Source organism: Streptopelia decaocto (genome assembly GCF_964273445.1).
Source record: "Streptopelia decaocto genome assembly, chromosome: 1".
Classification (NCBI taxonomy): domain Eukaryota; kingdom Metazoa; phylum Chordata; class Aves; order Columbiformes; family Columbidae; genus Streptopelia; species Streptopelia decaocto.
Genome location: NC_138663.1, coordinates 56,853,578 through 56,877,224, shown reverse-complemented (window position 1 = coordinate 56,877,224; position 23,647 = coordinate 56,853,578). Strand labels below are relative to the sequence as shown.

Here is a 23,647-nt window from a genome sequence, read left to right as displayed (position 1 = left end):
TGTTTGCCATAGTTTCACTGACTTCCCTCTCTTTGGCTGAAATTTTGTTCCCTCTGGGCAGTGCAGGGGTGTCGGCTGGTGTGCAGGTGGCCAGTTTAGCCATTGGACAAAAAGATTCACAAAACAAAGGAAAATCAACACAATTTCTCTGTTTCTTCTTGCTAGGCTTTCCATTTTCATTTTAAGAACCAAATTATTCCCAGCCAATGTGGGTCTACAAACTCACATATAGAGAAATAGTAGGAAATTTTAATCTTTCTGAAAGATTTTACCAGGCTTTTTACTTGCTACCAAAATTCAGTGATATAGTTCTTTTACAAGGCAGTTACTGCCAGTTTTGCTTACTGCGTTCTAATACAGAAGAAATTAATGAATATTACTGTCATCTGTTTCCATCTGAAGCAAAGTGCTGCTTGGTACCATTCAAGAAAGTTATAGGAATTTACATTACAATAACATATGGAACTACCTTGCTTAGGTTATAATCTCGTGTTAAATATCTGTGTTTATGCTTTGGGATAGAGTGAGCCAATAACAGTCTAGATTCAGAAAGCAATTTTTCTTTTGTAAATTAATGCATGACTCTTTTTTTTTTTTCATTCAAACTATGTCCACAAGGGCTTCAGACCAGCTAGACACAACAGTCTCAGGTGTCAGTTGATCAGGAGTCACTTCTCATATTACTTTTTCTACAGTTCCATGAGAAATGAGAGAGATTTCACTGTTAAAGGAACAACTTGCCTATTCATGTCTATTGCAAATTTTATCTCTTTGAAAACCTAATATTCTTGTTAGTTTTGAAAACTCTTTTTTCTTTATAGGTGGAAACTCCAAATCAAACAATTGCTATTGAACAGTCTCAGTCAGATCGAAGCAAAAAAACTTTCCATCCTGTTAAGTAAGTATTTTGAGAAGTTTATTCCATTTTCTTTCAATACTTGATTGGTTGGAAATGTGAAGTAGTTGTTTTCTTGGAAACTTAGAGTAGGTCTAAGCCAGTCTTCTAATCTTTATCCAAATTCTATTCTGGGTGTGCACACAGAATTATAATAGTAATATATACATAGTGTCCCTCCATTAAGGAAAAAATTTGTCAGCTTTAGAAATGTGAGTTATGCCTATCCAAAATATTTAGATTTAGCTAGCAAGACTGTTGTATGGTGTCTAGAACTGTATGGCAGATGCATTTCCCATCTTCAGAAATGTCAGTAATGTTCCTTTTCTACATGGCCATGAGACATATTTGCAGTGGTTTTAAGGGAGAGAAACATCCGTGCAGCTTTTCCCTGGAACTCTCTGCAGCTTAACTCCCTGGCAGCATCTATGTTTGTTCTTCAGGCATAAATGTCTTCTGTTGGAGCTGCCGTGTTCTCTATAAATAATTAAATAAGACTTAAACCAAACAAAAGATAGACAGTGTCAAGTTCAATTTTCACTAAATTATGCCTATCATGGCACTTTTCTTCCTTTTGCGTACTGAAGAATAAATTCTGAGTTTGAATTGTTTTGTGGGTGATAACGGTGTAGCTTTCATTTATACCAGATGAGAATGCAGTTGGTGGACTGTTATTTTCTCCATGCAAACTCTTTATTCATATTATTTATCACTAACAGGAGCAGTGCCACTATGTATTTGAGATCTAGGTGTATATTTTGTACTTCCAGACATATGAATTATGTGCACGTCAAAAATAGGACAAGTAGTGAAATTTATTTATTCTGATGTGGAAATTCAGATCCAATAATTAGCAATGTTACCCTTGGCAAGCAACATATACCCATCATATGGAACACATACAGTTTTATTATGTTTAAGAATGTATACAAACAAGACTCCTATGACTAACAACAGTTTCCCACTGCTGATGCTGTATCCTCTTTGTTTATCTCCTTGATGTAGTTACTGCTTTTCTTGTACATTTTTATAAACCAGGGTTACTGCATTTTTACTGGGGTTCTGCTGTTTTTCCATTTGTCAGTTTTTCTCAGAACTGTTTTAACGAGTTTGAGGAAATCTGTCTTGAGCCAGGTAGATCTCCAAATGCTTGTTTCCCTGATCTTGTTCCCTTTTCTGTTTTAGAGTTGACCTGCCAGGGGACCAGATAACTAAAGTAACACTGGGAAGGTTGCATTTCAGTGAAACAACAGCAAACAATATGAGAAAAAAGGGGAAACCTAATCCTGACCAGAGGTATTGTGGTACCTAGTTGGCCTATGTGTGTGAACTGTAAAAGAGAAGGTCTGCTTTACAATGGAGCTGATGTTAGTGAAAAATCTCAGCATTGCCAAATTCTGTGTTTTTTTAAATTTCAAATTCTGTGATACTTGATATCTGCTTAAAGACCTCTCTTCTAGAGTCACAGAATGATATAAGAATAAACAAAAATATCTCATCCTCCTGGTTAGAGACTGTTTCTGGAAGTCATAGCCAGAATGTTGGCTGATGAAACCAGGAAGCTAAAAAGCCAAATAATGATAGTTTCTGCTGGGGAAGGGATGGTCTTCATCTCTCAGTCTTCATTACTTAAATTTGTCAAAATTACTGTAATCTGCATTCATTTTCAGGGATGGTGGTGACTGAAAGAACATATTGTTTGAGAGTGACGAAATCTTTTGTCTTTCACATTGTAACATAAATATATTTTTAAAATGTTCTGGGTATATTTTTATGTACAAGTAGTTGCAGTTAAAAAAAAATATTTTTTTTTCTTCTGTGAGAAGACATTATTTCAGTTATTGTCTTGTTAAATCGATTTCAAATTAGATACTTCATGCTGGTAGTTGGACTGTATGCTGTCTCTCAGGACCAATTCTACCTACTGACTGCAAATGTCTCTGAAAAGATCATTGTGAGGGTAGGTAGAAATTTATATTTCTTTCATGTGAAATATATTTACTGTTTTGATATTCATGGGAGACTATGCAGAAGTGATGCTTGAGCATAAAAATTACCATTGAATCAAAAAGCTTGAGGAAAAACAAATATAGTTGTGTATTGTATGAGTATGTTGTTATCCTTTAATTATCAGGACTATCAAAAGCTTTTAGTTCCAGCATAATTTTTTGCAGGCTATTCTTAGAGTCCTTTTTGGTGGCACATCATCTGCATAGGCTTATGATTACAGCCTGGCTTAGCATTAGGGTTTGGAGAGAGCAAAAGCGCAGATCCCCAGTGTGTGTGGACTACCAAAGGAAGGTGAGGGCTTTCAGGCGGTTTCAGTCCTGGCTTCTTTTTTGTCTGGAACATAACTTTGTGTCCTCTTGTGCCGTAAACCCTGTTCCTGCAGTTAAGGTTTTGCAGGGCAATATGGCTGAGAGCTCCTTTCTGGGTGGAGCTGTGAAAGGGCTTTGAAAGCGATATTTGGAGTTCAGTACTCTTCCGCCCTGCTGAGAAGTTTTATCATCCTGGCTGTTGTTGTGGCTTGTTCTGTTTCAGGACATTGATGCGTTATGTTTGTATCATCCCTGCATATTTTAGTTATTTTCTTCTTTTATCCATTAATTTTCACAATACTGCTTTTGCCTGGATTTCTATTTCTGCATGTAGCAGTGTTACAAATATAATCTCTTTACTAATTTGGGAAAGCTGTTGAATTTTCACGTTTGACTCATCCTTTGATTATTGTTAACTTATATGAGATACATTTTTATGGGAGATTTAGAAATCTACATTTTTCTACCATTTTAATTTTAGATTCTTTTAAATTTCAATGAAGAGAGCTCCTCTAATGTGTGAGGCAATTTTTTAATAGGAATCGAGGGAATGAGATTTTGCAAACCTGACCGCTATTCCAGACAATGAAAATAGAAGGCAGAAAAGCAGAAGGATGAAGAGGCTGTGGTTTGAAGTAGTGAAAATATCAACAGAAAAGCTGGAAAGAAATAAAAGTAATTTTCCAGATATCTGACAGGGCTTTAGTGTCAGGGTACAGCAGTGTCAAAGTTGTGTAAATGCACCATGAGAGACAGCAACTCATGTTCTGGCCCTTTATTCACCCGCATATCACATAACAAAACTGCCAGCTGAGTAGTGGTTGTCAGGCATATCAGATCATTCTCTAATTGTGACAGTGACAAATACACAGCACCTTGCCTTGCAGGTGACCAAACCTTGTAAAACCCTGGTTTCTTTAAAAGTTTGGGGTTTTCTTGTTTTGTTTTGTTTTTTTAACCCAAACAAGCCAAGATTAATTATTGAAATGAAATACCTTTTCTAATTCTACACACTCTCTAGTTTTGTGTTCTTTGAAAGACCCTGTTTCCTTGGCATGAAATTGATAATATGGGTTAATTCAAAACATTACAGAGGAATTTATGAACCACATACGTTTAATCTCTGCCTTGTTTGCTCTTTTCTGATTTCCAGCCTCAGCTAAAATTTGCTGCTACATAAAGAATGGTTATGTGGCATAATGTCAAAGTTAAAATTTGAAAAGCTCTGGACACTGAAAATTTAGCTTAAGGTGATAGTGAAGTAGAATTCAAGGGAAAAGGCAATGAGGCCAATGCAGTGTAAGCAGCAATACTTAGAAGTGACTCTGCCCTGTTGTTTTTTCTGTTGGTGCATCAGGAAAGCTCTCGAATACAATTTAAGTGTCAAAGATTCATAATTTCATTTCGGAATAAGCAATAGTGCACCCATGCTATACTATATCTTTAAAGTTTTTTTTTCTTCTAGGCATCTAACCCAGGGCAGTTTGAGAATGACAGTGATGTACTGTGGCAGCGAGGACATGTTCCAGAGACGACAGTCTATCATGGTCGAGTAGGAATTAACACAGATGCACCAGATGAAGCACTGGTTGTCTGTGGAAATGCAAAAGTTATGGGCAGAGTCATGCATCCATCTGACAGCCGAGCAAAACAGAATATCCGGGAGGTGAGGGCTGTGGAGTATTTAGGGCATTTATGTTTGCACCACAGCACACGTGTGGATTATTGTTCTGACAAGTGAAGCAGCTTCTTTACCCTGGGTGTGCTGAAATGTGGCCTAAAGAAATGGGGTGTACTGCTGTGTTCCATAGAGCCATCACCTACAGACACCGGAAGAAGCTGAGTGTAGAAACTGGGGATATCTGTGTAAATGGGAGATAACAGACTGAAGGGTAGCTGGCAATACAAATACAAATAGCACTCTGCTAAGGGGGAATGGAAAGATCACCTCTATTTATCATTGTGAAGACTGGCCACGTGGCCATGTCAGGCTTGTTGCTATCTCAGCGTAGTCCTAGATGCCGTGACATTCTTACTGTTTCAACATGTGAATCTTGATATTTGTCCAACTAGGTCGATACGAATGAGCAGTTGAGGAGAATAACACAAATGAGGCTGGTGGAGTATGACTACAAGCCTGAATTTGCATCTGTTATGGGAATAAAAAACACCCATGAAACAGGTATTCAGTCAGCTCTGTCCCTATTTTTCATTTACTTCCACTGTTGCTCACTGTGCCATAGTGCCTTTTAACAGCATGCTATTTCATCTTCATTTCTTAGGGTACTACAATTCCACACATTGCTGTGTTTCTCTTGTGATATAAAAATGCCAAAATTAAGTATTTCTGGTAATTTTCCAATTTCTGTTTCGTTTTTTAGAGATGGGTAATTTTTTCTAGAGGTTTAACGAACATGAAGTTTGTCAGCACAAACAGTTTTGTTCTTATTGCAGAGAAATAGGAATTCTAAAGGTTTCTGTTTGTTTTCTGTGGAATAGGGGGGGGAGGAAAAAAAAGGTCAATGGTCAATGATATGCCACTGTGTTTCCTGACTTCAGTTTTTGTTGTATCTTGTGAACAGGAATAATAGCCCAGGAAGTCAAGGATCTTTTGCCTCAAGCTGTTAGAGAAGTTGGAGATGTTGCCTGTGATGATGGAGAAAAAATAGAAAACTTCCTCATGGTTGACAAGGTACGGTCTTGAGAGAGAAAGGGGAGGTGTGTATTTAGACTGCCCCTTTTGTATATGGAGCTATAAACACACACTATGCTTTATACAAAGGTGTCTGCCTGCACATGTGTTTACAAAAATAGTGTTTGGCAAATAATTGAGAAACACTGAACAACCAGGTGTTAGTAAATGACAGAATCTTTTAATGACAAATGGATTTACATTAAAATGTTATTAGAATAATAAATAAACATACAATAAAACCAGAAAAAAATCCTAACTTTGCTGAATTAAGGTGAATAATAATTTCATAGGATTAGTCCAACACATGTGAGTCCAAAACATTCTTTTGTGTTTAAATGTTGAAGTTAATTAAGTATTCCAGATATCAATTAAGCAACTATGGCACAAATAGTTAAATAAAAACTTCCTTACTCTATTCATTACAATAATGCATTTTTAAATTTTTCTATAGAAAAACACAAGTTCCTATAGAAAACACAAGTTTACACCACCAAACTTGGAGAAAATATTTATAAATATATTGCATTTCACTTGTCTTCTTTTGACAGGCTACAAATAAGTTCAATTAATAGCTTAAATCAGCTAGACTGTATTTCGTGTAAAGAAAGGATGAATAAGACACCTTGAATACAGCTGTGGAAAGAGCATTTTCTATAGGTACTGTTGAAAAGGAGACTTTTAGAAAATTTGCTGTATTTGGTCAGGGTTCCAGCCTGTAGCTGATTTGCAGATGCTTAAAGAAGAGCAGTGGTGTTAGACAGTGACATGAGGTTCATTTTGCCCTTTAGCCCTTCCTGTTATATTTTTCAGCAGCTGCAGCATCATTTTCATTTTTGAGCCTCCCCCATAAACTCCTTTGGGGTAGTCATTATTTTTTTTTCTGGAAATAAAATTTAGGTTGGACAACTGAGCTTTTGATTTAGTGGAAAAAAATGCTACAAAAAGTATCTAATGGAAATCTCTTTCTTTGCTGAAATATCACACATAATACTGTTTATAACAGTGCCTCACAGCACTGCTGGTTGAGCCCATTGTGTTCTCCTTCTCCTCTGTAGTCTGGGTCTCTGGATGGCACTTGGCTGGATGTGCTCCAGGGACATTACCTGTCAAATGGAGAAAGTCTGCTGCACCCCGCAGGGTGATGTAGATGTGGCCCAAGCAGAAACGAGTTGTTAGAGCAATGGCTTATATACTGCTTAGCTTTTTCTTGACTGCCTGGCTAGATCTGAGATAATTTCACAAACACTTTGATATTGTTTTAATTTGGTTATGTAAATCACTGCAGTGCAACCTGTGCTTTCTCCTCTTTCTTCTAACACCCTTGGCAGAGCATGTGAATGTCAATTCTGTGACCTTTGGGGAGACAGGGCAGGAGATATCTATGTCTAAAGTTTAAGATGTTTATTGAATTCATGTTCCTGGGACATCTGATGTCCCATGTGGAACATGTATTTTAAATATCTGCAGCTACCAACTCCAACACCTTGAGTAGTAACTGGACAATACTTCATATATTTGCTTACAGTTCGGCAGGTGATGGTGCCTTGAACTTTAGTATTTCATATTCCAAGTTTAGTTCCAGATAAGCAAGATATTGGCTGATTTGGTTGCGTCTCTTTGTTAGTTACCTATTGTCAAACTCCATAAAATTAGTTGGTTGCATTACACATTTGAACCAGGTTCTGCTACATTCTCGAGAAATGGCTCACCTGTGTGGAAATTGCTTTTTTGGGACAAGAATCTTTCTTCTCAACCTCACTGTGCCCAGCACTTTATCATCAGTGAGGCAGTAAAACTCTCATCAGTCCTTTTTTCCCCAAAGAAAGTATTCCTTCATTTTGTCAGATAAGCCATTTTCTCAACTAGTTGAAGTCACCCAGAAGAGATTAATGAATGGTTTGAAGAGACTGGAAAGGGCAGCTGCTACATATCATTGATATGAGGACAAGTGACTACATAAGTGATTTCACATTTCTAGGCAAAGGAGGTTATTTTTAAGTCCCTTTTTAGTTAAACAGGTTGTTGGCCTTCTGGCAGTAGAGAGGTTTGCAGCTCGCCACTGATACCTGTGTTCTGGTTTTGTTTATACAAAATACTGTCTGGTTTTCTGGAATGCACTCACCTTTAAATGAAAGGTGTGTAGTATTTACAACGTGAAAGGCAAAACTCTGCTTTTGCCTTACTTCTGCATGACTTGATTAGACTAGAACACTTAGCAACAGTAACTGCAGTAATAGCTTCACCCAAGGTTTAATGGCATCAGTCTGGTTGTACGTTAGTATGAGAAAACCGTTTTTTCAAATACAGCAAAGAAAGTACGCTGTTACTGTGTGCCCGCAGTGGATAAGTAAACAATTTTGGCTCAGAAATAGATGAAATACTGGTTACCTGGAAGGTTGTACTGAGGGCTTTTCCAGCAGCAGATTGATACCTAGATGATGAGAAGGGGTAGAAGAATAGAAGGCTTTTCCTGGGTAAAATATTCAGGAGGAGCAAAAGGAAGGTGTCTGAACTGTGTTAGTTGAAGAACTGATCATGGTATTAAAACTTACAAGACTCCTGCAAGAGGCTGGAGAGGTTGGAGGGGTGAACAAAATACCATCCCATCACAGCTTGACATCTGCTTTGGCTCTTTCTCTGTCTCACTGATTCCAATGTGATTCACGTTGTGTGTACAACGTTGGCAGCAACTCTGCCTTGTCTGAGACAAGTTAGTCAGTCCTGTAGGTAAATGATTGTATCTACATTTTGCTAAGGATTTCTGAAATCTATGTTCAGCTCCAGCGCTGCAAAACAAATAGTAGAGTCCTGTTGTGACAGTGTTAAGGTTTAAAATTCAATGCAATATCAAGGCAAAATATGGTTTAAATTCTTGGCCTAAAAAACCCTTTAGCATATTCAATTTTTTCTGCAAGCCCTCATTTTTAATTTAGTGCAAATTGAACAGAAGCGATTTTTACAATCTAGCAAAACAGTTTTGTAGTCGTAAGTGCATCCCTCCTACAGTGTGATAACGTTGGCATTTCAAATATTCAATGTATCCTTACATAGGTGAATTCTGTACTCATTACTGTTTGTCACATCTGATTGATGAATATACTGTATTTATTTTTGTCATTGTTTGCATTTCTCAGGATCAGATCTTTATGGAGAATGTTGGTGCTGTAAAACAGCTTTGTAAACTAACGAACAATCTTGAAGTCAGAATAGAAGAATTGGAACAGTGGAATAGGAAACTGGCCAGGCTGAAACGGATGAGCAGTTTAAAGTCAACAGTCAGTGAAGAGAGCAAAGCCAGGTACCTGTCTGGAATGTTCTTTGACAGTTGTCACAGAAATTGCTAAAGTGGTCTCTGTGGTAAAAATGAGAATTGAATTTGCTTGACATAGGAGTTCAGATCATTTCCAGAATTTAAGTTGAGCAAAATTTGTAAATTTCACATATATTTTTTTTAATTTGCTGACAAAATAAATATTTGAAATGGCTATAGATTGCAGTAATTTTTGTAATTCTTTCAGTTGCATAAAGCAACGGTAGATTATGTCCAGTTACAGCCCTGGAGCTTGGAAATTGCTGCTAAGAGAAATCTGCAGAGCTTCTCCTGCAAGCAAGAATCTTCATTATTGCTTTAGTGGCAGTGATGGTCACTTCCTATGTCTAAACCATTTCCCCAAGTTTTCTTTGAAATCAAATTTAATAGTGTTCACCTGAATGAGTTAACCAGAGGCTTTTGCTCTTGAAAATGAATCTCATGATACTTCTGCTTTTTCTTTTAAAATGTTGAAACTGAAAAAGCAAGTGACATTTACACCCTGTTGAAAATGTCTCTTTTTCACTTATTAGTTGCTGAAGTATTTGAATGTTAAAGAGATCTTGTCTCTTACAGCAGGTATAGTCGAGCTACTAGTCTTTTGACATCAAAAAAATCAGTCCCGCTAAAATCCAGCAAGGTGAGTAAAATTAAAGATATGAAATACGCCTATGAGAGAGTTTTTATAAGTGCTGACATCTCCGTGAAAGCTTTCAGGTTTCTAAATATAGACTCAAATTCCTTAGCCAGAATATTATTTAGTGTAATGCTAGAATCTTAAAACCTAACTGTACTGAGACAGAAAATGCACGTGAGATACTTCCACTTCTCGCCTATACATTGTGTGTGTGAGACTAGATCCATGCTGTGTAATGGTGTGAAGGAGGAGACTTCAACAGGAGAGAATTGTTGAGCCTGTAGGTGAGCCCACATGGTGCACTGCAGCCTTACACAGAAATGCTTGTTTTGGTTTGGAAGTCTTCACAGTGGTAATTATTCTTCACCTTTCTTATTTGAATGAGTCTTTGTCTGTGATTTGCAGTTTGCATCTCCTGTTTTGTACTGGATAAAGCTGTCTCAGTTGGTTAAGACCTGGGTAGGTTGTCATTGCTATTGCTTAAGGACTTCCTCTTGCCCATATCCTTGTATAGAAAGAGGAGACCCCTTTTCACAGAGACGGAATGAGTTAGAGAATATATTGACCTCTTTCAAGATGGTCTTCCCAGACTTCCAGTCCAGTTCTTTAAGATGAACCAACGGTCATTTGCCTACCTTGCTTCTGGCACTGCCAAAGAGCAAGGAAAAAGAATAGATCAAATGTTCCTTATTCCACAATGACAAGCAAACACTCCATCAACTAAGATCATCCTACTTGTTTGGGAAGTACCTTTCTTTTGTATTCACACCAGCCTTGGTTTAACATGATCTGAGTGTATACTGAAAGCTTCTCATCTTTTAGTTCTGGCCACTGCTTATTGAGTTCATAAATTGATTTTGAAATACTTCAGGAGTATGAAAAATTGTGGGGAGGAGAGGAGAGGAAGAGGAGAGGAGAGAGAGAGAAAGGGGAGGAGAGAAAGAGGAGGAGAGAAGAAGCTGATATTTTTACCCATCCTTTCTTCCTGTGGAATGTGTCTGTCCCCAGACTATCAACAGTGTGCAGTGGACTTATAGTTTTAAGGTGCATTTCATTACTTAAGTTTTTCTCTTTAGATGTTGAATTCTACATAAGGATTATTTGTATGGTTCCTCTGAAAGAAACAAGGTTAACTTTAGTATTTCTTAATATACTAGTAACAGCTTAGTTATGTGCCACTTAAATTAACCAAACTTTTTGTTTGTTTGTTTTCCCCTAGGTTTGTTTGTTAAACAGGAAGAAGATTTTCCGGGTGACTATAATAGCTTTGCTCACTCTTATGGCACTATGGTAACAATTAATTATCAACAAGTTGACTTGTTTCTTCCTTCTCCTTACTACTTATGAGAAAGAAACTTGCAATTTTTTTCTTCTTCTCTCCCTGCCTACTCAAAGAACACAATGTGTTAAAACTCACAGTGAATATGCCTGGTAATATTGTAAAGTTTAATTCATTTTAGAAAAGTGGGATACTCGTGTGGTGCACATATAACTAATCTCTGTCTGTGCCACAATCTATGGCACACCTTGAATGTATCTCAGGGGCTTGTGCTACAGGTCCAAAGCTGGACTCATGAGACTCTGCATGTTTTGTGTAATCACTCTGTGCCTAACTACAACTGCTGATGTACAGAGTGAAATTAAGCTAGACTTGTTGCCAATGTGGTGGGCAGTCCTGTCACTCTGAAAGTCCTACTCGTGGCATTGGAAAGGAAACTATGCTCTGGGCTTTTGAGATGGCCATTTTCTGTTTCCAGTCCCAAAACTTGTGGCTTACAATCTCCCTGCGAACTGACTACTTTGAACTGGTATTGTGATTTTGTTTACAATGGATAACTGACCACATTGTGTTGAATTTAGGTGTATACAAGTATTTGACCTAAAACCCATTAAATTCAGGCAAAATTTTTCCCACTGAAGGGGAAGTGATCAGATAGTTAACTCTTACATTGCTACATGTGGACAAGGTGCTGTCAAGGTATTATTCTTCTTATGTTACATAAGAGATAGGTGTAAATCTACAAAATAGTTCTTTTCCACAGCGCTCTGACAATATGGACCCTATACCTCCTTAGCATTCATGACAGACGTTTTGAAAAACAGCCTATTTACAGGCAAGTAGTTAAATTAGTGCCTATGAATTAGAATTATTAATAGATTGTGGACCAATCTGTTTTGGTCCACAAGACTGATGTCTGTTTCTTAATGAATTATTTTCCTTTTTCTCCATCAGCACTACCTCAGGCTCTGTTATGCTGTTGCCTGCCACCCCTACAGCAGGTACTGTATCTCTGCTGGTCTACATACATGCAACAGGCTTTCGATTTCTTTGCTATTATAAAATGCCAATAGACACACAACACTAGTGAGAATTATATGGTTTTATTTATGTATTTGTTTGTTTGTTTATTATTCCTTTAGCTTTGCAGGGGGAAAGCACCATTTCTCAGAGCACGCAACCCATCAGCACTATCCCTGAAGTGAATTTCTGTGACATTTTGCCTTGTGACACGGTCTCTTGTTGTCCAATTCAGGAACAGAAAGTCAAATCTCTAAGTTATGAGAAAAACAATGCAAAGGAGATGCGTAAGTTGAAACATTAATTTCTATTATTTACCATTTGAGTAAAGATTGTATGAAGAGTGCAGGGGAAAGGGTAAGAATTTTTAAAGGTCATTAGCTTCCAACAAAAGTGCCTAGTTCAGAGGATTTAAAAGATCCTGATATGTAACTAATCATCAGTGCAGTCAATGTTTTTGAAAAATCTGGCCTGGTTACTTTTCAGAGTTCTGGGTCTTAAGATGTTTTGTCAGGTGTTTCTACTCTTCCTGGCCATTCATGGTAAATGATTTCACTCGAACCAGAAAGTCACTAATCCCTTTAATTAACCTTTGGCTACAGTTGGCCAGGAGTTGACTAGGGGTAGTGAAAGTGAATTAACAGATATAAAATACCCCCAAATACCTAATGGTGTCACAGTGTGGTGATACTACATCTTTTCTGTGGGCAGAGACAGAAATTCAACTGCCAGAAAACATAAAACTTAAAATTAAACCTCTACTCATTCAGGCAGGTGTTTTGAGTAGAGAAATGTTATTTGAAGGCAGAGCTCTATGAAACCAATTGCTTTTACTGGAATGAATTTTCTTTCAGATACTGTCTGCCAGATGTTACGAGTATAATGTATGAGTAGGTATATTCTTTACAACTTTGGTGATATTTATAAGAAAGAGTTTATACATAAATGTATGCACAAGTTCTTGGAATCTGCATTCCTCTTTCCCAGACCTTAACATTGTCATCAGAAGCAACTGTTAGTGTTACTAAACTCAGCATTCATATTCTTCCTTTCTTGGCCTTGAGAACAATTCTTGCATGAACCACAGTTGACAAGCTGAGGTGAAACCAGGGACGAATGCAGTTCAGCCTCTGAAGTACAAATATCTATCAGGGCAGGCATTGCCAATTGCTGTGACACCTGTGCCACATGAACAGTTGCTGTGGGATTCACCCACTGGCCATTCTTTATGCTGCAACATGCCATTGTCTGCAGATGACTGCATGGAAATTGTCCCTGTGATTCTTGTCATTAGTGATACAGTAAACCCTGTGGCAGATATAGTTCAATACAGTGCTTTTGAGAGGTCATACCTAAGTGGTTTGTATTGCTCTGAAGCCTGAAAGAGTGTTGATTAATTAAAAAGACATTAATTTCATTTACAAATGAGGGAGCTGTAGACAGATGAAATTGAAATATGGAAACTCTCTATCCCCAGCTGGCTGCTTTTGATATTAGGTGGGAAGAGAAGATAAGAATAAACACAAAGCATTACCTTCTCAAGGTCTTATGCTCCAAATAGCATTAAGTGTGGATCGAAGACTGAAAAATCAGCACAGTATACAAGCTACTGAAAGATTTCAGATCTGCACAAGTTAAATGAAGCTGAATGTATCCCCAGACAGAAGGTAACAATGTCAATGTGAGGTCCAAACAGAAGGAAAACCAATAAACTGCTTAATGTAGCTGCAGCCAAGAGAAATGAAAAGGAAAATGTTTTCAGAACAAAATCTAACAGTTAAATATGGGGAATAAAGAAGGTAAACAGTGGATATTTTAGAATCAGATGGTTAGTCTGACTCATGGAAATACAAAACAATTTCACATTACAGTTGATTTAAATGCTAATTTGGGAGTTAATATTTAACAGAGCTTTCACTGTTCCACCATGCGATACCTGAATTCTGTGGGTGCAGGCTACAGCTGAGTGCAGCCAGTGTGAATCCTAATCCCTTGCATTTAAGACTTGCTGAGAAGGCTGTTAGGAGTGCTGAAGTAGAAACAAAAGCATTTATAAGCAACAGAAAATTTATTAAACAAAAGTTCAGTACATCTTTATGTAGTCTAGCTCAATGTGGCCTTTTTCCTCAGACTTTGTTTTAAGAACTGGTTTCTCTGAAGGATTTAGAGTTTTGAACTCCTGTTGATTTCAGTGGAAAGGAGGAGTGTGAATAACCTTCATCATCTGGACCTTTTCTGCTCTGTGCTTCCATGCTATTAGTTCTCATTGCTCATCCCTTCATCTTAAGTGTTGCTGGTAACCAGGGTCTGTCTGTACTTTCTCTTAGAGCCTTCTTTCTCCCTGGTGTCTTAATCCTCACAATAAAAAGCTTGGTGAGGGCTCCTGCTGGATTTTGACCACCTTCGTGCATTTTCATTTATTGTCTTCAGATGGTAGGTAAAAGGTTCATGGAAAGGTACTACCACAAGAAATCATCAGCAGGTCTTTTCCATACTGCTTATAGAGTGTTACAACTCACATTTATTAAAACCAGCAGATGCTTGAGGAAAGAAAAAGGATACCAAGTATATTGGATGACTTTATCTGAATCTTATCTGAAGATAATGGTTGTGCTCATTACATTCTAGTCATGCTCATACTTTTTTATTTGTTATTGAATTGGTTCTTCATGCCCCACATGGGCCTTTGAGAAAGCCCTCAGAATTATGGTATGTGACAGAGTGGCAGTTTACTACAATTTATTGATGGCTGCTACAATGTTTTTTCGTGATTTCTGATGTTCTCAATTGGCAATTTGAGCTCTAAATAAAAATAACTTCGGGCTCCTCTTTTCTACATCAGCTTAAAAGAGAATGAAATAGTAATTTTATGGAAAGTAAAATAACAAGTAAAAAGAATTCTATACTCCTTACTGACTCATTTTGAATAGTTGAAAACTTAGTGAAATAAATGTGTCTTCGTTTTAGTTTTTGTACAAAATTCTGATACCCACTTAATGCTTTCTTCCATCATCTATCAAAGCATCACAGTATTAAATGCTTAGTAATTCAGAGTATGTAACAAACATTCCTGCCAATACTTGCACAGTTTAAGTATTGTGTCTACAGGAAGAACATCTTCATTTCAGTGAGCAATTTTTTACCTTTACCAGCCTATACAGGTTTTCCTACAGAGTAGTTCTGTTAATGCAAATGCAAAAAGGCAGGGAATGTTTAATGCATTGCTAACATATCTAGACTATTAAGAGAAAACAGCAGAAAGTAAAAAGAAGATGTGACAACTAGTTTGTAAATCAAAAAGAAGACTGAGAGAATGAATAGGTCCTTTTTAGATCTGCCTCAAGACCTACCGTACAAGTCTAAGTGCTGGCATGTGTTCAGTAGCCATTTTACTAGGTGTGTGGCAGCAGATCACACAGTAAAGAAGTGGGGTGGCAGATGACTACTAAATGCAGCAGTTACCACCTAAATCGGCAGAACGGGCAGATCTATATGATAGGCAAGTAAATAGAAAACAGATTCAAGCAATAACTGGCAGCAGTATCATAGATTCATAACAAACCACAAAAATGGTAGAACTCTCAGAGATGATTTTGTATTAAATTTCTTCTGGGTCCTCAGACTGCAGTTGCTAATGTTGTTCCATGCTCTCAGTTACCCGCTAGCATGAGAAAGTCTGAGTTTCCATATTTTCCAATACTCAAACAAAACCCAAAATCTGGAATGAAAAATAAAATAGGAAGGTCAATCCAGCTGTCTTGTTTCAGTCTCAGTGAAATAATGCATTTTGATGCTTCCTTTTGTAAAGTAGATTTTTATATGATTAAGCAGTGACTTCTGTTCTAAACAGTCATTTTGAAATCAGAATGCTTCCTTTGAAAAACATGGGAATGGAACATTTTGGTATTCTAGAAGTATATGATTCCATCTTTTCCCAAATGAAATGGTATTTGATGAAGCATGTTAATTTAGGCAAGATCAACATTTCTGAGTGACAGTTTATTGGTAACATGTTTCTGGACAGATTCTTGGCTGGCAATTAGTGTAAAAGCACAGGAATTGCTTTAAACCATTTCCCACTGGCTTGAAAGGCCTTTTGCTTTCCCCAGGGTGTATGATGTGATGATTATTCAAAAGATCTTTTAAAGTTCACTTTTCTGGAGAAATGCTGAGAAGATGAATACAGAAAAAAAAAAAAATCATCTTATATTTCCCAGCATTGTTCAGTGTTTAAAACTGCAGAGGTGACATCAGTGAACATGGTGATTATGCTGTTAGAGCTGTGCATTAGTTTCTTCAATTTGATGACTCATCCTTCCCTTTCTGAAGTACTGTGTCTCACTTGGGCCCATCCTCAGTGTCTTACGTCTCACATTCAAAAAACTAAGCTATTCCCCTGGCCTATGTTTTTGTGGCAGGTGCCTATTTATTAATTTTCTCACTAATAAGAAAGATGTGGCTTTATGATCAGATTTGTGCTGAAGTGCCTGACTGGATGTTGACTTTCGCTTTGGGTCTCTGTTATAACAGTTGGTGATATGCTGTGTGGGGGATGAAATCTTTTCTACTAGGCTATTTTTTGAAGTGTTTCAGATATACTGTAGAATTTCAAAAGTTGTTCCTTGTTACCTACAGACTTTTAACTATATATATATATAAAAATAATATATTCTTCTGAATGGAGATGCGTTGTTTTTTAAAGGTTTCTCTTGTCATTATGCATGCCTTTATCCAAGAGATAATTAACAAAACATCTTCTGGTGTTGTATTGATATTTTTCTGTACAACTGTGCAAGGCTAACTTGGGGACATTTGTACATACATTCTTTCACAGGAAACAAAAGTAACATGTCACCTGAAGGAAATACAGTGAAAATACCTAATGGAAGACCTGATCTTGGAAATGACTGTAAGTCTCATATTTTTTTAAAACAACTGTTGAAATGTATAATTGTATAATTTGAAAAGCTACCTTTAGGCTTGGAATTCTGCTGCTAGAATTTAGAGAAGTTTCATTTATAACTGGTCATTATAGAGAATTAGCACTTAGGAATCTATTAAATACCTGTGATTCACTATAATTTTCTTGTCATTGCAATTTATTCTTACATCTTCATTAACTTTTCTAGACATTCTGCCCTCTCTAGATAGTTCCTAGACTTGGCTTCAGGCGTGACAAAATGACAAGTGATGTTTCCCTTGACAGGTGCTGAAATCTTGTAAGGTGCTCAGCCCTGCTAACCCTTACACACCAGGATGCTTAAGCATATGAGTGTGGTATTTGTGTGCAGGGAATGCATCATGTAGTGTAAAGGAAGCATTGGGGGTTTGGCCCAGTTTACCTAATGGATTAAAAATGTCAGCTGCTGAAAGGGGCCATCTCTGCGTTAGCATCCTGACACTGTCACAAAATCACTGAATGTTAGGGATTGGAAGGGACCTCAAAAGATCTTCTAGTCCAATCCCCCTGCCAGAGCAGGAACACCTAGATGAGGTTACACAGGAACATGTCTGTGGAGTTGAAATGAAGTTCTTTGACACAGGACATTTGGCTTGCTTTCAGGCTCCCATTTTAGTGACCGGGCACTGCTGACAGAGCCAGTCTGGGCTGGAAATATTGATTCTTTTCTGTGAAGATGAGTTATATGTTATAACGCTATGCTCTGGCATTCATTCAGTACCAGCAGAATTACTCCTTGTCTTTTCTGGTTTTGTGGATGCCCTGTCTTTTTTTGTTTTGATTTGTTTGCTTGTTTAATAAATGTTCTGTTGCTACCCAGGGTCATGTGAGAAACAGAACTTCGGTTCTGCTTTTTGCCTGGGTACACCCCAGTGGGATGATCTGGGAAAAATTCATTTCCCTTCTGATTTTTTTTTACATGGCTACACACCTCTGAAAAGGGCCTCTGTGGCATTACTATGATACGTGTTGTAATGAGATGCCGTGTCAGAGGGAAATGTTCTCTGTGTTAGCTCTTTTGAGATGAACATGCTCAATTTCCCTCTGTCACTTAAGCATAAGTGTGGATATTTGCATGCTGGAAGTTAAGTGTATCCTACCGCACAGATGTTTTACAATCATAGCACAGGTCAGCTTGTAATCATCAAGTTTCTTTGCTAAGCAGGGAAATGTTGCTGTAGAACAGAGGAAAAGAAATACCAAACCAGTGTTCACAATGAGATGTGAAGAGCAGACCTGGGCCTGCTGGACCAGGTTGTCCTTGTGCATTCTGTACCACACTGCAAGACTCAAACTGTCAGCAGCTTGATGCTGTAGGCAAAAGCTGGAGACTGGCTCTCTGCTGATGGCTCAGACACTCCCTCTCCACCTGGACCTTCCCCAAAACACTGGCAGTGTGAGCCTAGGCCCACTTCGGAGTATTATACCCGTTCGGCCCCTTCTGTTTGAGGACCATTTCGTATGACGTCTTTCATATTAATGATTACTTTTATGAGCATGGATTCCAGCACATCAAAATGAACACTGGCACATTTGTATCCGATTATACTTGGACTACAACCAAAATAGCCTTCAATGTCTGCCGAAAATCAAAGGTTACAATATTAGGTGCCTGCCCAGGATATCTGTCCTTGTAAATCGAACAAGGATCTTACCTCCCCTGTAATGGCACAATGCAGGTAATCAATCAAAGGCTTTTTAGTGAGAGCTAATTTAGACTTGTGGCAACTCGTGTAGTGGCAAGCAAGGGAGTAGACACCGCTTTATTAACTGCAGTTTTATTATGCTTTTATCTAATATCTCTGAAGCAATCAAGAATAAAACATTTTTCTTAATATTTTTAGGGATTGACACAACAATCAGTTCCATACAGATTTTGGAAACACAGCAAAGCATTGACAACCGCTATTGTAGTAAAAATCTACAGTGCAGGTAAGTAAATTGTTTCATCATGCTTTATTATGGTGGAACAGAATACCATTAATGTTGCATTGCTACTTGTCTGTCTCCTTTTCACAATTGTTTCCTCTAGTGTACAGGAGTTTTTTCTACCTTTTCATATATTTTCTTTTTAAATTTAAACACAATGTTTTTACAAAGATGCTACCTATCTCAAAATCTCATGTCCATTAATGCCACCTTTTTCAGGTCTGGAAATTACACCTATGTTATTCCTGTTAACAAATATACACCCATGGATGTAGGAATGTCACTGGAAATGAAGTAAGTACAATTAAATAAAATACATAATTTCTTTTTTTTGGGTAGTAATTGTTGCCTGCTTTCTATTGTGGCTTGGATTTGTCCCTATTCAGAGGAGTGGGACAAATCTGTGTACAACTATCCATTGCTGTAGCATAGGCTCAATACCACTCTCAGCCCAATGACAATTGCACCAATTGATGCAGATATTAAAAGCCAGTAGTCTTCAGGTTCAGTGTAATAATCATTTGAGTAGACATGTCCACATATATTAGCAGAATTGCAGCCTGTGGACTAGGGATTTGAGGGCTTTTTATAACGCATAAAATTGTGACTTTACAGCAGGAACAAGCAGCAAACTTAATCCTCTCAGCAGGAATTTTCTCCTCAAATAAAAGCCTGGCTCTGTTGTGTTCTCCCAGAAGGAACAAACCCTTCTCTGAGAAAGGCCGGTGATAGCCAGAACAGCTGTGAAACACTCTGCTAGATGACACTTCAAGACTCCAGTCTCTCCAAGAAAGAGCTCTGTGAAGTTATGGATGGTCTTTAGGTCCAGTCTTCTGATCTTGAATATTATCCTTGTAAACATCTGCCTTTTTCAGACAAGAGGAAATGTTACAGACCTCCTAGAGTGCCTGCTTGTTTTCTACAGCAACCGAAAATCTGTCTTTTAAGTGTATGCCATTATAAACTAATAATGCAACCCTCCCACATAGGGATCAATACATCATAGTCAGAGTTTCACTGTGATGAATTTATTTTGGATATTGGTTTGGGGGAGGGGGATTTTCAATATATACCTTTGCTATAAGCTTTCACTAAACAAAGCCGCAAACTTAATAAGTTCAAAAACCCAAACATGTTTGGATTATTGCTGTGTCCAAATGTTGTAAGACACTGTAACTACTGCAAAAATTTGGAAAACTTCTATGCCTGCTGAATAAGATTAACTGAAACCAACACACACTACTGACAGCTCGTCTCAGAAAAGCAATCTGGTAAGCTAGAAAGTGCTGGAAACTGTCTCCAGGGATAGTTTGGAGAAGATATGACCACGGAGTCTTTGCTGTTGAAGAATTCTGAATGAAATTCTGTTTGCCACTGCCTTCCCACACCAAGTCTGGGATATTTTTACTTCATTTTAGTGATAAGCTTGCATGGCTACAGCAGTAAATGGGAGTTATTTATATATGTCTCTGTTTTAAGGCTTATTATGGGTCTATAAAACTGATGCTGTATTAGGGTGCCCAGGTACCCTCTGGCACAGGTGTATTGTGCCTATGCATGATGAAAGCCGCACAGCTCAAGCACGTCATGATGAGTAAAGTGTATAAAAAGTCATTTACAATAGCTTCTGGTATGAACATACTTTAAGTTTGAGGAAGTTTAGTGTCCATTTCTATCTTAACAACTGTAAAGATCACCCAGGTTTCCAAATAAAAAACATCCTCCATTTATAGCAGGGAATAGGACTGTATTAGAGGTTGGTGGCTTAGGTTTATCTCCCTCATATCAACCAGTGCAGTAAGATCCTCTGCTTTGTTTCTCCACAATTTGATTATTTGTATTTGCCCCTTTGTGTGTATATTGTATTTGTATATATGATTATTCTATTTAAGAGCAGTGGGATAGATCCTTATTTTTCTCTGTTTCTTGAAGCACCACAGAACCATTAATTGTATTTCTCTGCAAAGTCACATTTGGAAATTATTGCTCCTATTATTCTCTAAAACAAAACAGTAGGAAGGATTTCCTCGAAACTACACAGGTAAGATTTTTGCAGCAATACTCTGGCTTGTGGGGATCATTTTTATGAAGTTAATGGCTGCAAAATTCTCATCTTGGCTAAGGCAGCGGGAATTCAAATGGTACTTTGTGTCTCCCAGTCATAGCTGGCTTTGGCATGACCATAATGAGATGAAGCCTTTTGGTAGGTATCAGTTTCCTGTTGCATTTTGTAAAAGTCTATCCAGTGACTCTCTACAAGCACACTTTTGAGTTTAGTTTAGCCTAACTCAACACTATAACTCATTATATCTCCAGAGATACTTAAGAAATGGGAGTACTTTTCACCCAAAGCCAAACTCTTGTCTACTCTACTGTTTCCATTATTGTCAAATGGCTAATGAATTCTAGTTTTTAAGTCTTGAATTGACTGAAAAGGATGGTAGTATTCCCCTTTAATTCTCTGTGATCTCTCTAGGGAAAATTGTTCATTGTAAAAACAGGAGTTGTTTAAATGTCATTCTCTGGATTGACTCGATGGGAATAAAAACTGTTAAGATGTGTTAGCTTTCCCCAGAAAAAAATATTGCAAAGTTTTGATTATCTCCAATAAACTGACGAAGGACTGAAACTCCCTTCATATTCTCTGGAAATATAAGACTCTTTCAAGGCATCAGTTCGTTCATATTGCTTGGAAATGTTTATTCTGGCTAAAACAGTAGGAAGGGCAGTAGCATTTCTGAATGCATCGTAGGAGAAAGCTCCATGAAGTTGGAAGTAATTTCAGTCTTATTTAGATTTCTGATCTATGATGCTATACATTATATGATTTTAAATTACTTTTTTGGTGCTTTGTCAAATCAAAGTAGTTGGGATAGCCCTCACTCTTTTAGCTGACTTTCTGATCAACTTTTCAAGTGTCTTTGCAAAAAACTGCAAGCTTCTCTGTAACTGCTGCAAAGCCATGAGAAAGCCAAAATTGTCCAAGTTTTGACCTGTCTGCCGTAATTCCAACAGAGATCAGATTAAGTTAGGCCCAGGGAGTTTCACAATGCAGAAATATCTTTGAAGCTTACTGCCAGAACTGGTCAAGGAGATTTCCCGTGTCAACCTGAAATCCACATCAAAAGACGAAAGCTAACTAGCCTCCAGCAGCAGTGAGCATTCGGGTTTGATGTGACTCAGAATAGAAATGCTGCCTAGTTGAAGAGGTTGGTTTGGGGTTTTTTTTTTTGAGAGGATTTTCCAAGGGACTGAAAGGCTTCTGCTCTACCAAAGGGCAGGACAGCAATCATTTGGACTCAGCAATCTCACCAAAGTTGTATCACACGAACGTATCATCTCCAAAGGATAGAATGTGCCAGAAAGTGAAGGGAGGAGAGAAAGATGAAGGAGTTGAGAGAGTAGAAATGGATGAAATAAGAGTTTCCATTGATCATTAGGTCAAAAGTAGGTGAGGATTAAATTTTATTTTATTAAATGTAGCATAAATATTTCAGATACAAAATATGTTATTTCCTTTGTACATGGCAGGACATGGCAGTCCAAAATAGCATGAAATCTTGCCTACATCTGTTTTTGAAATACTGAGTGAAGATGCTACTCCTATCTTTGAAATATGTAGAGGAACCGTCACTGATTTCTGAGGACTACTAAAGTTGCTGTTTCAGAAACAGCAGAATTGCCATCTGCTCCATAAGGCTCTTGGGCCACCTGGCACACGAGGAATAATCCCTATTTATTGTGGGATTTGCTTGGAAAACTAGAGAGGGAGTTCTGTTACTCAGAGCCAGCTGAGTGTCACTGGGAGCCAGATGTCTGTCACTTCCCGTGCAGATCTGATCAGAGCAAACCCACATTTGCAGGGTTTAAAGTCAGCACTTTGTCTTCAAATACTTTGACTATAGCTATCAAGTCGTGTTGTCCTAATTACTTTGCACTGCATTTGTCAATGGAATGTTTCCAGAGCCTATCCTTCTCTCTAGTTTAATGTGAAATAAGGTCATCTAATCTCTCTCTCTCCTTTTTCATCTAGGGACGTCAGCATATTTGGACTCTCCCTGTAGCTAAATTTTATGACAGCAAGTACCATTTCCGTGTAGCTGCACCGGTAAGCCTTTTCAAATGGCAACACAGTGAAAGACAAATAGCATTTGAACTGAGAGCAGATCATATATGAATCTCCTTTATTTTTCTTCTACAGGGTTTTGCAGCCTGCTCAACAGATCATTATTTTTCTGGGATGTTTTTTACTGATTACTACTTCTATTTTTATCGGCAGTGCAACTAAAATATTGTTGATCATTCTGTTCTTTTGGGAAAAGACAATGAAGCTCTTGATATGAAAAAGAGACTTATGAATTGTCCTGGATATTTTTTAAACATCTTGATGAGTTGTACAGCACTTTCTTGTTTGTTTTGCTTTTAAATAAAAAAAAAAAAGGAGACACATTAAGTGTTTGATAGCAACCATAGTTCTGCATTTCCAGGAACTGTTCCTAAAAGGACATGAGGCAATGGAGTATACAATGTGGAAATAAGAAATCCCAATGATCATAGTGAAGTTAGATGATATTGTACATATGGCAGACAAGAACAAATGGGTA

General features: G+C 37.7%; 1 protein-coding gene across 1 annotated transcript in view; it reads left to right on the top strand.

The window, feature by feature from the left end:
• Positions 1-23,331, top strand: part of MYRFL (myelin regulatory factor like) — a gene marked incomplete at its 3' end in the record, with an annotated part of 44,052 nt that extends 20,721 nt beyond the window's left edge. Inside the window, exons 8-25 of the mRNA XM_082073318.1 lie at positions 822-898; positions 2,081-2,191; positions 2,765-2,855; positions 4,679-4,879; positions 5,287-5,395; positions 5,796-5,905; positions 9,043-9,206; positions 9,795-9,858; positions 11,075-11,145; positions 11,898-11,969; positions 12,089-12,135; positions 12,277-12,441; positions 16,989-17,063; positions 18,959-19,046; positions 19,263-19,337; positions 20,976-21,084; positions 23,077-23,151; positions 23,245-23,331. Coding sequence (XP_081929444.1) covers positions 822-898; positions 2,081-2,191; positions 2,765-2,855; positions 4,679-4,879; positions 5,287-5,395; positions 5,796-5,905; positions 9,043-9,206; positions 9,795-9,858; positions 11,075-11,145; positions 11,898-11,969; positions 12,089-12,135; positions 12,277-12,441; positions 16,989-17,063; positions 18,959-19,046; positions 19,263-19,337; positions 20,976-21,084; positions 23,077-23,151; positions 23,245-23,331 — 1,791 coding nt within the window. The remainder of the gene's footprint in view (positions 1-821; positions 899-2,080; positions 2,192-2,764; positions 2,856-4,678; positions 4,880-5,286; positions 5,396-5,795; positions 5,906-9,042; positions 9,207-9,794; positions 9,859-11,074; positions 11,146-11,897; positions 11,970-12,088; positions 12,136-12,276; positions 12,442-16,988; positions 17,064-18,958; positions 19,047-19,262; positions 19,338-20,975; positions 21,085-23,076; positions 23,152-23,244) is intronic.
• Between the last annotated feature and the right edge of the window lie 316 nt (positions 23,332-23,647).